The sequence below is a fragment of the Nicotiana sylvestris genome, chromosome 12 (assembly GCF_000393655.2).
Source record: "Nicotiana sylvestris chromosome 12, ASM39365v2, whole genome shotgun sequence".
Classification (NCBI taxonomy): Eukaryota; Viridiplantae; Streptophyta; class Magnoliopsida; order Solanales; family Solanaceae; genus Nicotiana; species Nicotiana sylvestris.
Window position 1 is genome coordinate 134,608,584 of NC_091068.1, and position 13,714 is coordinate 134,622,297.

At 35.0% G+C, this 13,714-nt stretch overlaps 2 protein-coding genes across 2 annotated transcripts; both read left to right on the forward strand.

Annotated features, from left to right (window-relative positions):
• Positions 1-361: 361 nt before the first annotated feature.
• LOC104222089 (protein NRT1/ PTR FAMILY 5.6-like) lies at positions 362-4,359 on the forward strand. Its single transcript, XM_009773267.2, has 4 exons — positions 362-660; positions 2,158-2,375; positions 2,756-3,300; positions 3,394-4,359. Exons 1-4 carry the CDS (start codon positions 504-506, stop codon positions 4,259-4,261), a joined length of 1,788 nt encoding a protein of 595 aa, XP_009771569.1. The 5' UTR covers positions 362-503; the 3' UTR covers positions 4,262-4,359.
• A 3,380-nt stretch (positions 4,360-7,739) lies between these two features.
• LOC138883779 (uncharacterized) lies at positions 7,740-8,598 on the forward strand. Its single transcript, XM_070164491.1, has 2 exons — positions 7,740-7,922; positions 8,257-8,598. The coding sequence occupies exons 1-2, from the start codon at positions 7,740-7,742 to the stop codon at positions 8,596-8,598; spliced, it is 525 nt and encodes a 174-aa protein (XP_070020592.1).
• Positions 8,599-13,714: the final 5,116 nt, after the last annotated feature.

Consider the following 13,714-nt stretch of genomic DNA (forward strand, 5'->3'; position numbering starts at 1 on the left):
TGCAATCCAACATTTCACACGCACAGTATGTATTCGAATCCTATCAACAAAATAAAAGATAGAAACAAGGAACAGTGTGAACAAAAAGGTGTTAATATTTCAAAGGTGCAAAATAATACAACCGTCAAAACACTTCTCTGATGCCTCTTGTAATAAGGTCAATTTAGGCCTCTGCAATACCTATCATGACCACTTTTGTGCCAAGAGTTCCAAATAGAAGAATCTGATTGTAGCATCGATGCCATTCGCTGTTAAGAGCCAAGTGCTGCTTTAATTTAGTGGAAAGAGTTGTCTGTCTACCTCAAGTCACAATCATTGGCTATAATTCCATTTACTTTCACACTTCTTGGCACTCACACTCTCAGGAATTTCCACAATAGTAGTGAGCAGGGATTCTTCTTCCTATATAATATGTACAAACTCATGCAATATCCAGCCAACAAGCTTCTTATCTCAGCTGCTTTAGTACTGATATATCTTCTCTGATATCATAGAGCCCGAAAATGGATAGGATAAATATGGAGATAGAACAGGTAATGAAAGCAGAATCAGTAGAAATAGATGGGGAAAAATGGGTTTATGATTCTTCTATCGATCATAAAGGAAGAGTTCCTCTTAGGGATTCAACTGGTGTTTGGAAGGCCTCCCTCTTCATCATTGGTAAGTATCTATCCAACAAATGGAATGCACTCATGCAATAGCTTCAATTATGTGTCTAATTTTTCTCCCTCTCATGATTTATAATTACTTGAAGATAAAGAAATTTTGGAATGGCTTCTTCAGTTTGGATTGTTCATAATATACAATTATCTCTCCAGTAAGTTCCAGCTATCCATAGAACTAAAGATAAAAAAGAGCTCTAGCTTATCGTAAACAATCATGAGCTTAACACAAGCTAGAATAGATGCTTCTAACATATACAAGTGATGTTGGTGAAATACTAAATTACAAGTCACTCTCTTAAAAATACAAGTCAAAACTAGGTTTCAGGTCTGTTAATCATTCCATTTCGATGATGCTCACGGCTGCATGATTGGAATAAGGTAAGTAATAACAAGAGGTAGGAGTCAAGTTACTATTATTATATTGTAAGTTTGATAACTGCGTGGTGTTTAACAAGGAAAGAACTCCACGATTAAGAAATATTCAGGACTTCCTGAAACCAGCACTTAAACCAAGAATTTGAAGCACAAAGAACAGACAGATATGGGGAGGGTGGATATTCCTCAAAAGTGCTTATTTTTCATGTTATTGAAACTGTTCCTTCTAATACTGTTTTTTAGCTCAGTCGCTTCTGTGCAACCCAAACTTATTTGAGTAAGCTCCTAAATCAAAAACTGGCTAAGAATTTCAGAATTTTGTGATTCTTCTTTTCCCAGATTATTTTCTTGAGTCATTCTTTCTCTTCAATTACCCCGCGTATAGCGGGAGCTTAGTGAACCGGGCTGCCCTTTTTTTATTCTTTCTCTTCAATTATTTTGTCTACAGAGGATAACAGAAGAATTATACCATCCAATAAATGCTCATAAACTTATATGATTTAGTAGTTCATCTGTCAGGAAATGACTAATCAAGAATTAACTGAATAGAATCATTACCTTTTAAGCGCTACAGCTTGTTCAAGAAATAGATATTTCTACACTTGGTTGGCCATGGTCCGATAGAAAGCCTGTGGTCAATGGAGAAGTAAATAACTCACTGCTCTATGCAAACATCTTTTCATTTTTCCAAAGTTAAGGAACTGAAAAAAAAGTATATGGTAACTATATCCCAGGATAAATTGCATAATAGAGTGATGCCTTCTCTTGCTGCTGCAATTGTCCTTGATTTGTCCTAGTATAAGGTTCCATCCTACTGGCCCCAAATATTATGCAGTATCTTAGCACAATACTTTTGTTCATTACATCTTTGTTTATATTAAGAATTACAACTTCTTTTTCTTTTTATAAGGATATTAAGAATTACAAGTCATACATGAAGACTATTCTATATGCCATTACACGAAGCGGTAGAAAAATTTACCCCATATAGTGATCTGGGATTATACGCAATTTAAGTTGGTTAAAATTAAATGTCATTAGATTTATTACTTTGTTGAACATGCTCCTTTATGGTTATGTAAATGGAGATACTGAAAAATTGTTACCTTTCAAACAGTGATTGAATTCAGCGAGAGGCTGAGTTACTTTGGAATAGCCACAAGTTTGATCATATACCTAACAAAAGTCATCCATCAAGACCTCAAAACAGCAGCAAAAAGTGTGAACTACTGGTCAGGAGTTACCACTTTGATGCCATTGCTTGGAGGCTTTCTGGCTGACGCATACTTGGGAAGATTCTCCACCGTTCTTGTCTCTTCCACGGTCTACTTCCTGGTAACCACAATTTCTGCTCCTTGCAAGTTACAACATGGAATGGCAGTTAAGAGTATATCCATAAAATAAAGAAAAGCATGTGCAAAAGCTGTTGACTCTACTAAGTAGTAACACTATGAACTGTGTAAGAAGCTGAAATCGGCTAATATCCATATTGTAGCTTTCAATGATTGGTAACAATCCTCTACTTATAGATAGCAAATAAATACTTCCTGGAAATCATATTTAAACAACAGGAATTTGGATCACATTGTCGTCTCTGCATAAACACAATTTTTGGTTGTAGAATCATTGGAACTTTTAGAAATTATAAAAAAAATAATTGTTTGCCCAGCACCCAAAAATGCTCTCTTATTTGTTCTCGCTTAAATGTGGATCAGGGCTTGCTTCTCTTGACAATGTCTAGAGTGGTCCCAAGCTTAAAACCTTGTGATGGTAACCTCTGTGATGAACCGAGGAAGGTCCACGAGCCAATTTTCTTCCTTGCGATCTACTTAATCTCTCTTGGAACCGGAGGACACAAGCCTTCTCTAGAGAGCTTTGGAGCTGATCAGTTTGATGATGGAAATCCTGAAGAAAGGAGAAAGAAGATGTCCTTTTTCAACTGGTGGAACTTTGGGCTATGCTGTGGCCTATTACTTGGTGTTACTCTTATCGTTTATGTCCAAGAGCATGTTAGCTGGGCTATGGCAGACATAATACTCACAGTAGTTATGGCTTCTAGTATAGCCATCTTCATTGCAGGGCGGCCATCCTATCGTTATAGAAAAGCAACTGGAAGTCCATTAACACCCATGCTACAGGTGCTAGTAGCTGCAATTAGAAAAAGAAATCTTCATCTTCCTTCAAATCCTTCTCATCTACACGAAGTTCCCAAGTCAGAAACTACCCAAAGGAAGCTCTTAGGCCACACCACAAAGCTGAAGTAAGATTCGAAACGTAGTCATGATTAATTATGCAATTACTCAGGAAAGGTGGATTATAGTATTGAATACAATTTTTTTATTTTACTTTACAGGTTCCTTGATAAAGCCGCAATCCTGGATCACAGACAAGATTCAATAGAACAGAATGCATGGAAACTTACAACCGTGACCAAGGTGGAAGAACTGAAGCTACTTATCAACATGATTCCTATTTGGCTAACCACTTTACCATTTGGTATATGTGTAGCACAAGCTGCAACTTTTTTCATAAAACAAGGCGTGACAATGAACCGGAAAATCATTCACAATTTTGAGATTCCCCCAGCCTCAATCTATGCCCTGACAGCAGTTGGCATGATAATATCTGTCACAATCTATGACAAAATCCTTGTACCTATCATGAGAAGGGCAACAGGAAATGAGAGAGGCATTAGTATTCTCCAAAGGATCGGTATTGGAATGATCTTCTCGGTTTCTAGTATGGTAGTTGCAGCTTTGGTTGAGAGAAAGAGACTGAATGTTGTTCATAAAAATCCTTTTGAGGGTTCAGCTTCAATGAGTGTGTTTTGGCTAGCACCACAATTCCTTATCATTGGAATAGGAGATGGGTTTACCCTAGTGGGATTGCAAGAATACTTCTATGACCAAGTACCCGATACCATGAGGAGCTTGGGCATCGCACTTTACCTTAGTGTGATTGGTGCTGCAAATTTTATTAGCAGCCTCTTGATAACTATTGTGGATCATATCACAAAGAACAGTGGCAAGAGTTGGTTTGGGAAGGATCTAAATAGCAGCCGCCTTGACTATTTCTACTGGTTGCTGGCTACAATCACAGCAGTAAATTTGTGTGTCTATGTTTTTGCTGCAAGGAGTTATACCTACAAGAATGAGCACAGCACGACAACTATAGCTGTAGCTGATTGTGATGATGGGGATAATCGTAAAGGAATGGTTTAGTTCATGTAATATTCCTCAAGTTTTATTTAGTACAATAGTAATGTCTGTGTATTCTGATAAGATAAAAGGAAATAAAATTCCTCCATTTCCTTGTTCAATCCCAGTCACGTCAATTTCTTTTTCCTCTATAGAGAAAGGATGAGATATTAACAAATATCAAGCGTAGTCATGACCTTTGCAGCTCAGAGTGAGATGAAGTTAATGGTGCAAGTATTGAATTAGAAGTATCACCAACCTTATCCCTTCGTTCCTGTTCTAGCAACATTTATGTCATTTTTATATAACTTACTCGACCAGCAACATATATGGAATATATAGCCGCCTCTTTTTAAGAAGAAGACCAAAAGAACATGCTAATGCAAATTGCTTCATGAAGTAACATGTTCAATGAATTGATAGTTCATTGCAGGGAGTTTCACACGTTGTTTAACGGAGATATATCTTTTCATAAAGAAATCTGTTCAAAAAACTATAATATCAGTTGAAGGAATTAAAATAAATTAACATCTGGTAAGGAAACTAGATTTAAAAAAAAACAACTTTCATGACAAAAGAACTTTACAACCAACAGATATCTTTCGATAAGTTCAGCACTTGTATAAACCAGGCAGACAGGAAAAAGATACTATGGAAATTAGAACAAAACTATGGAAAGATTGGTCAATCACTGTTTCATAAGACTGTGACAGCACTTACTCTTATCACCATTGAGATATCCCAAGCTACTGTTTAAAAACACATATTTATTCAATTATTTAAACTTTTCTAGTCATTACATTAAGATACATTATTCAACAACCACTGCTATAATACTTAAGTCAAATTAGTGTTTGACACTCCATATCCTGGTGGCTTTCTCTGCTGGTTACTAACACTATGAGAAGAGCGTCCCGACTGACAAAGAAGTAGAGGACTAATATGCAACGGTGCAATGCATTTAATTAGACAATAATGAGAAACCAAAATAACTGTCTAAATATAAAGGAAAAACAAGGAACATATTAAACATCTATGAGTTTTATACCAATTAAAGAAATACCTGATCCCAAGCACTCTTTGGAATTTCATGCTCAGCTACCAAAATACAAATACCTGTAAATTTAAAAATCGATTAGAAATGTGCGCATTTGCTCAAAACAGTGTTGCAATTTGACAAATGCCAATAATGTTTTAAGAGATTGAATTTCAAAATTCCATCAAACTTCCTTTTTTGGATGAAGTAATAAGTTACATTTCTAAGCATCCAAGGTATGCAATCAGATATGAAAAGAGTTGTTGAATATGTCAATATCCCACATCGGTTGGGAAGTAAATTGGGTTGGTACTTCACCCTATAAAAGAATGTCTAATGTTTAGAATTTATAAACACCTCTCATTTGTCTTCTTATCTTCTCAAGGCATTTGTATCGTCTCTCTTTAGTATTATTTCACTTGTATTTTTGGAGTGGAATAAAATATTGGTTGTGTCCGAGGAAGTAGGCAAAATTGGCCGAACCTCGTAAATTTTGATGTTCCTTTTATTGTTGCTTTGTTGTCTTATTTATAATTTAGTGGCTGCCATAATTTTTGGTATAGTAGTTGTGACTCATTCACACTATATACATTTGGCTTCCGTAACAATTGGTATCAGAGCCAAGGTACTGTCTAAGTATGCTCTGTGGTTGCAGCATAGTCTGATATTCCACATTAGAAAAGATTTATCTTGGTAACTGAGTCAAGGTTCTATCTGAGTATGTTTTGTGGTTGCAGCTTAGTCTGATCTTCCACACCAGAAAGGAAATAATCTTGATTTGTGACGTCAGCTATTAAATAATATTTGTGTTAAAAATGGAAGACAATAAACAAGAAGAATCTACATCAAGTGTCAATAATATGTCATCGTTGGCATCTTCGCTTATGATAAGAATTGTGTCAAATGCGAAATTTGCGGTAGAAATTTTTGACGGGTCAGGACATTTTGGGATGTGGCAAGGCGAGGTTCTAGATGTCTTTTTTCAACAAAGGCTAGATCTTGCCATTGAAGAAAAGAAACCAGATGTTATTGGAGAAGAAAATTGGAAAATTATCAACCGTGTTGCTTGTAGTACCATTCGATCGTACCTTGCTAGAGAGCAGAAATATCCATACACAAAGGAAACTTCTGCAAGTAAATTATGGAAAGCACTGGAGGATAAATTTTTGAAGGAAAATAATCAAAATAAATTGTACATGAAGAAGAGAGTGTTTCGCTTCACCTATGTTCCTGGTACCACGATGAATGAACATATCACCAGATTCAATAAGTTGGTCACGGATTTGCAAATATGGATGCAACTTTTGATGATGGTGACTTGGCCTTGATGTTGTTGAGGTCACTTCCTGATGAGTATGAGCACCTTGAAACTACTCTACTCCATGGAAATGACGAAATTTGTCTCAGAGAAGTTTGTTCGGCATTGTATAGCTATGAACAAAGAAAGGGAGAAAAACATAAGGGCGGAGAAGGAGAAGCACTAGTTGTGAGGGGTCGTCCTCAAAATCAAACGAGGACAAAGAAGGGAAGATCCAAGTCAAGATCTAGACCCAACAAAGATGAATGTGCCTTTTGTCGAGAAAAGGGGCACCGGAAGAAAGACTGTCCGAAGTTGAAGAATAAGGCCAAACATAACAATGGAAAGGCCATTATGGATTCAAATGTAGCTGATTGTGATGATTCATACTTCTCATTAGTTACAATAGAGTCATCAACATCATCAGACATATAGTTGATGGACTCAGCTTGTAGCTATCATATATGTCTCAACAGGGACTGGTTCGTGGATTTTCAAGAAGGAGAATATGGAGTCATCCACATAGCAGACAACAGCCCTCTTACCTCATATGGCATTGGTTCAATACGATTAAAGAACCATGATGGAATGATCAGAACATTAATAGATGTTTGATATGTACCCAATTTGAAGAAAAATCTCATCTCTATGGGAGCCCTAGAATCAAAAGGGTTCAAAATCATTGCAGAAAATGGAATGATGAGAATATGCTCCGGTGCACTAGTGGTAATGAAAGTCAATCGGAAGAACAATAATATGTACCGATATCGTGGTAGTATAATTATTGGGACAACGACAATGACATCCAATGACGACAAAGAGGCAGAAGCAGCTAGGCTATGGCACATGCGCTTGGGGCATGTTGGAGGAAAATCCTTGAAAACTCTATCAGATCAAGGATTGTTAAAAGAAGTAAAGACTTGCAAGTTGGAATTTTGTGAGCATTGTGTCAAAGGGAAACAGACAAGGGTTAAATTTGGTACAGCGATCCATAATACTAAAGGCATTTTGGATTATGTACACTATGGTGTTTGAGGTCCTTCCAAAACACCTTCATTGGGTGGGAAGCACTATTTTGTAATCTTTATTGATGATTTTTTCCGAAGAGTGTGGGTGTATACAATAAACAGGAAAGATGAAGTGTTGGGAATTTTCTCAAATGGAAAACAATGGTGGAGAATCAAACAGGCAGTATGATCAAGTGTATCCGCTCAGACAATGGAGGTGAATACAAAAATAATCATTTCAATAAGGTCTGTAAAAATGATGGCATCGTCCGACACTTCACTGTCAGACATACACAACAACAGAATGGAGTGGCAGAACGTATGAACCAGACCTTACTGGAGAAGGTACGGTGCATGTTGTCCAATGCTGGGTTGGGCAAAGAATTTTGGGCTGAGGCAATTATATATGCATGACACCTCATTAATCGTCTACCATCTGCTGCTATTGATGGAAAGATACCATTTGAAAAATGGTATGGAAAGCCTGATGTAGATTATGACTCTTTGCACGTGTTTGGCTCACCTGCATATTATCATGTGACAGAGTCAAAATTGGATCCAAGGGCAAAGAAGGCTATTTTTATCTGGAGTCAAAGGATGCCGCTTATGGTGTCCTATGACAAAGAAAGTAATATTCAGCATGGATGTTACCTTTAATGAATCTGCTATGGTAAATAAGGTAACAAAAGATACCAAACAAAATGAGGGTGCTTCTAAGCAGGTGGAGTTTGAGGGAAAATTTATTTTTTCTACACAAGAAATAGAGGAGGAAACAAATGAAGATTATCCTCTAGAAGAAGAGCTAGTAGAGAGGGAGATTTCAACTCAGGAACCTCAACAACAACTTGAATCAATAGCAACCAGCAGGCCAAAAAGGACAATTACAAAACCTGTTCATCTTATAGAGACGGTTGCTTGTGCCGCCTCAATTGTAGCTGATGATGTTCCTACCACTTATAAAGACGCAGTCCAAAGTTCAGAAGAAGATAAGTGGAGGATTGCCATGAATGATGAAATATAGTTCATTCATCAAAATCATACATGGAGATTGACCAATCTCCCGAAGGGAAAGAAAGCAATTGGGTGCAAATGGGTTTACGCAAATAAAGAAGGATTTCCTAACCAAGTAGATGTTCTCTACAAAGCAAGATTGGTGGCCAAAGGATATGCTTAAAAGGAAGGAATTGATTATAATGAAGTGTTTTCTCTAGTTGTAAAACATTCCTCCATTAGAATTATGTTGGCTTTGGTAGCATAGTTGGACCAAGTAGATGTTCGCTACAAAGCAAGATTGGTGGCCAAAGGATATGCTCAAAAGGAAGGAATTGATTCCAATGAAGTGTTTTTTCCAGTTGTAAAACATTCCTCCATTAGAATTATGTTGTCTTTGGTAGCACAGTTGGATTTGGAACTAGTTCAGATGGATGTAAAAACTGTGTTTTTACATGGAAACTTGGAGGAGTAAATCTACATGACTCAGCCAGAAGGATTCAAAGTTGCTGGAAAAGAAAATATGGTATACAAACTTGAAAAATCGTTGTACGGATTGAAACAATCTTTTAGACAATGGTACAAGCGATTTGATAAGTTTATGTTGCGGCAAGGGTACAAGAGAAGCAAATACGATCATTGTGTGTATTTGCGCAAGCTTAAAGATGGTTCCTTCGTATATATTCTCCTATATGTTGATGATATGTTGATAGCTTCTAAGAATTCGGAAGAAATTGATAAGTTGAAGATTCAACTAAAGAAGGAGTTCGAGATGAAGGATCTGGGTGAGGCAAAGAAAATTCTTGGCATGGAGATAATAAGAGATAGACATTCAAAGAAACTCTGTTTATCTTAGAAAGAATATTTGAAGAGAGTACTACAGCGCTTTGGCATAGATGAGATGACTCAGCCAGTTAGTACTCCACTTGCTCCCCATTTTAAGCTAAGTACTATTATGTTGCCAAAAGATGAAGCTAAACATGAGTATATGTCAAATGCAAATGTTATTGGTAGTTTGACGTATGCGATGGTCTGTACGAGACCTGACATTTCACAAGTTGTTGGAGTTATTAGCAGATATATGCATAATTCAGGAAAGGAGCATTGGCAAGCTGTGAAGTGGATTCTACGGTATATTCATAATATTGTAGATGTTGGGTTAGTTTTTGAGCAGGAAGGCAATTAGTCTGTAGTTGGATATTGTGACTCGGATTTTGCGGGTGATCTGGACAAACGAAGATCAACTACTGGTTATGTGTTTAATTTTGCTAAGGCACCAGTTAATTGGAAATCTGCTTTGCAGTCAATAGTTTCTTTGTCTACAACAGAGGCAGAGTACATGGCTATTACAGAGTCTGTGAAGGAGGCAATTTGGCTTCAGAGGTTGCTAAAAGAGCTTGGTGTTGAACAAAAAAATATCACAATTTTTTGTGATAGTCAAAGTGTTATTCAATTAGCGAAGAAAGTTTATCATGCAAGGACGAAGCACATTGATGTTAACTATCATTTCGTACGAGTAATCATAGAAGAAGGTGGAGTCACGGTGAAGAAAAATCATACTATGAGAATCCTGCTGATATGCTGACAAAAGTGGTGGTTGCGGTCAAGTTTCAACATTATTTGGATTTGATCAATTGTTGAACACTGAAGATTGAAGATGAAGAAACAACCAAAATTTGTTATTGAGAGAGAATTGAAGATGTGAAATTTTGTCAAGGTGGAGATTTGTTGAATATGTCAATATCCCATATCGATTGGGAAGTAAATTGGGTTGGTACTTCACCCTATAAAAGAAGGCCTAATGTTTAGGATTTAAAAACACCTCTCATTTCCCTTCTTATCTTCTTAAGGCATTTGTATCTTCTCTCTTTAGTATTATTTCACTTGTGGAATAAAATATTGGTTGTGTCCGAGGAAGTAGGCAAAATTGGCCGAACCTCGTAAATTCTGGTGTTCCTTTTATTGTTGCTTTATTGTCTTATTTATTATTTAGTGACTGCCATAATTTTTGGTATAATAATTATGACTCACTTATATTATATACATTTGACTTCCGCTACAAGAGTATCTCCTGCACATTGAATCTGTTACCACTATCTACAATTCAAGAAGCTAAGAAAATTCATGAACAAATATTTTCTTGTTTGCATAGTAATTGCCGGAAAAAATGTGATTCAGAATATTTGTTTACTTAATTTAGGACTTCAGAAACCCGCCTTGAATGCAGGCCTTTTAGTTTTATAACTCCTATTAAGTTTTAGGGTGGGTTTGGTACGAATAAAAATGTTTTCCTACAAAATATTTTCATGGAAAATGAGTGTCACTTATTTTCTCTTGTTTGATTGGTGAGTGGAAAATATTTTTTCATAAAATATTTTTTAGTGTTTGGTTAGAGAGTAAAAAATATTTTTTTATGCTACTCTCCTCATCCTCCCTACCCCCTTCCCTAAGTCTCTAAATATTCATACAAACTTAAAGGAACTAATGTGTTGCTTTACGTTTTACGTAAAAAATAACATTGCAACTTGTGCTCCATAACAAAAAAGAAAATACTCTTTTTTTGGTTAAAAAAGAAAGTACTCTTCTACAATATGAAAATAAAATGCTCATTTTATTGAAATAAAAGAAAATACTTGACAGAACTTCATTATTTTGTATGCCGAAGCTGTTAGATAATTTAAATCATGTACTAAAACTGTAGATTTAGTTTCTTAAGGAATCAAAGGGAAGGAAACCTTAAAAAAACAAGCTTTTAAAGGTATTAGCAACAGATAAATTTTTAAGGTCAGCCAGGAAATTTTCACTATAAGTATGTAGTGAGAGAGGAAAAATTGAGACAAATTCGAATTACTGACTTCTTCAGTCGAGTTCGAGCCTGGGTTTATTAGGGAACGCTTTACCTAGTAAAGATTGTACGGGGGCTCTATTTGGTCGCCCCCATTTAATCTATACTTATTTTTAATTTTTTTTAAACTTGTACCCACTTTTTAAACAACTTCAGTCCCCTTTCTCCTCCTCATTCTCCTCCTTCGTTTTCTTCTTGTGCTTCTTCTTCTTTCTTCTGCTGCTTTTGGTGCTGCTATGAAACTTCAGTTCATGGGATGATTTTTTTAAGCATGTTTATCAGATTTTTTAAAAACAAATTATAAATAATTACGTAAGTTAGTAGACAATAATTTGTGAATATTTTCACGTAATTCTGTTCTTTTCACGTTTATTATTTCCAAAATTTATGATTTAGATGTTGTTGGTAATCTGATTATTTCATAGTAGTAATACACTATGAAAGAATAAGGTGATTATTTATCTAATATGCTAGAAAGCTTTTTCAAAAACTTCACGTTATATAGTGCTGAAGTTTTTATAAATGAACTAAATAACTTCAGCATCTTCTGTTGAAATTTTTGGAAAAGCTTTATGATAAAACTAATGAATCCAGGACAAAAAAAACTTCAGCTTATATAGTGCTGAAGTTTTTACAAATGAACTAAATAACTTCAGCATCTTCTGCTGAAGTTTTTGAAAAAGCTTATCCAGGACAAAAAAACTTCAGCTTATTGAGTGCTAAAGTTTTTATAAATGAACTAAATAACTTCAGCATCTTCTGCTGAAGTTTTTGAAAAAGCTTTATGACAAAACTAATAAATCCAGGACAAAAAAAACTTCAGTTATTTCAGTGCTGAAGTTTTTACAAATGAACTAAATAACTTCAGCATCTTATCCAGGACAAAAAAACTTCAGTGTATTGCCTTTGCTACTTCATGTCCGTCTACTAGAATGCTGAAGTTTTGCATGATTGTCTTTGCTACTTCAGCCATGTATGCTAAAGTTACGCGAAAAAGTAGATATGCTTGCAATATTTTTTTTGCAAAGCAGACACAAGTTAAAACATGACCCAAAAAGCGGATATAGATGCAAATTCCTCCTTTACCTAATATAGACTTTCCGCCCATCTAAATTTAATTGAGCAGTATGAATACCGAACACTATGGGAAAATTTAAACAAACAAAAAGGCTCACTTGAAAAGAATTGGGATTTTTACCTAGTTATATTATATTAGAAACTTATTTACCTATGTTCTCTATGTTTTGAAGTTTTTAATAAATATCTAGGTTTTTCTTACAAATTGTATATATTTCTTCTTAAAATAATCCTACCCCATTAAAATAATCCTCTCCTCTTCTCTCTCCCCTTTTTAACATCAAAATTCATTAATCTAATCCTCGAATCTCCATCTTCTCTCTTTCCACCATTATCAATAGCTTTATATTATTAAAAAACATTCTGAAATTTTATGATAATTGTATGATAACTGTATCATAATTATATTTGAATTGCATCAAATACATCAATGCCTAGAACATAAATGTATCATACTTGTATCACAATTGTATTTAACTTGCATCTGGTATATTAATACCCAAAATAATACATGATATAATAAATTAATATACAATTATTATACTTGTGATACAAACTGTGAAATTCGTCACGAAGGCACAATTGCCTGTAACAATATACAATGAATATACAACTATCATACATTTGTAATACAATTCTTGCAACAATTATGATACATATACAATTATAATACAATCACGATACATCTCTGAAAAATTATGAAAGAATTATGATCTTCATCTTCTTCAAGTTTCAATCACAAATATACACAAAAAATTTAATATAACCGTATTATAATTGTATTAGTGTTGTATCGATTATTATTTTAGGTATTGATGTATCATATACAAGTTACATATAATAAAGATTTTAGAAAGAAAGAAAACAAGATTCAACGCTTACCCACAACTAGATTCTAGAGCAATATTTTGAATTTCGTCTGCATTATATCAATAAAAAAATAGAGATTTTGAGTGATTAGTAAGAAAGAGAGAAATTAAATTTCAAAAGCTTTGGAAGAGCAAAAAAAATCTGCAATTTTTTTTTTGGGGGGGGGGGGGGAGGGGGAGGGGGGATAAAAATGGGTAAACAAGATTTTGGATAATAATAGGTAAAAGAAATTTCTTGCTGTGGGTAAGATTAATTTTGGATAATTGTTAAGAAAGAGAGATGATGTTTTTATAATCCTTTGGAAAAGGAAAGAATCTTAAATGTGTGGAGAATATTGAAAATAGGGGTTGAGTGT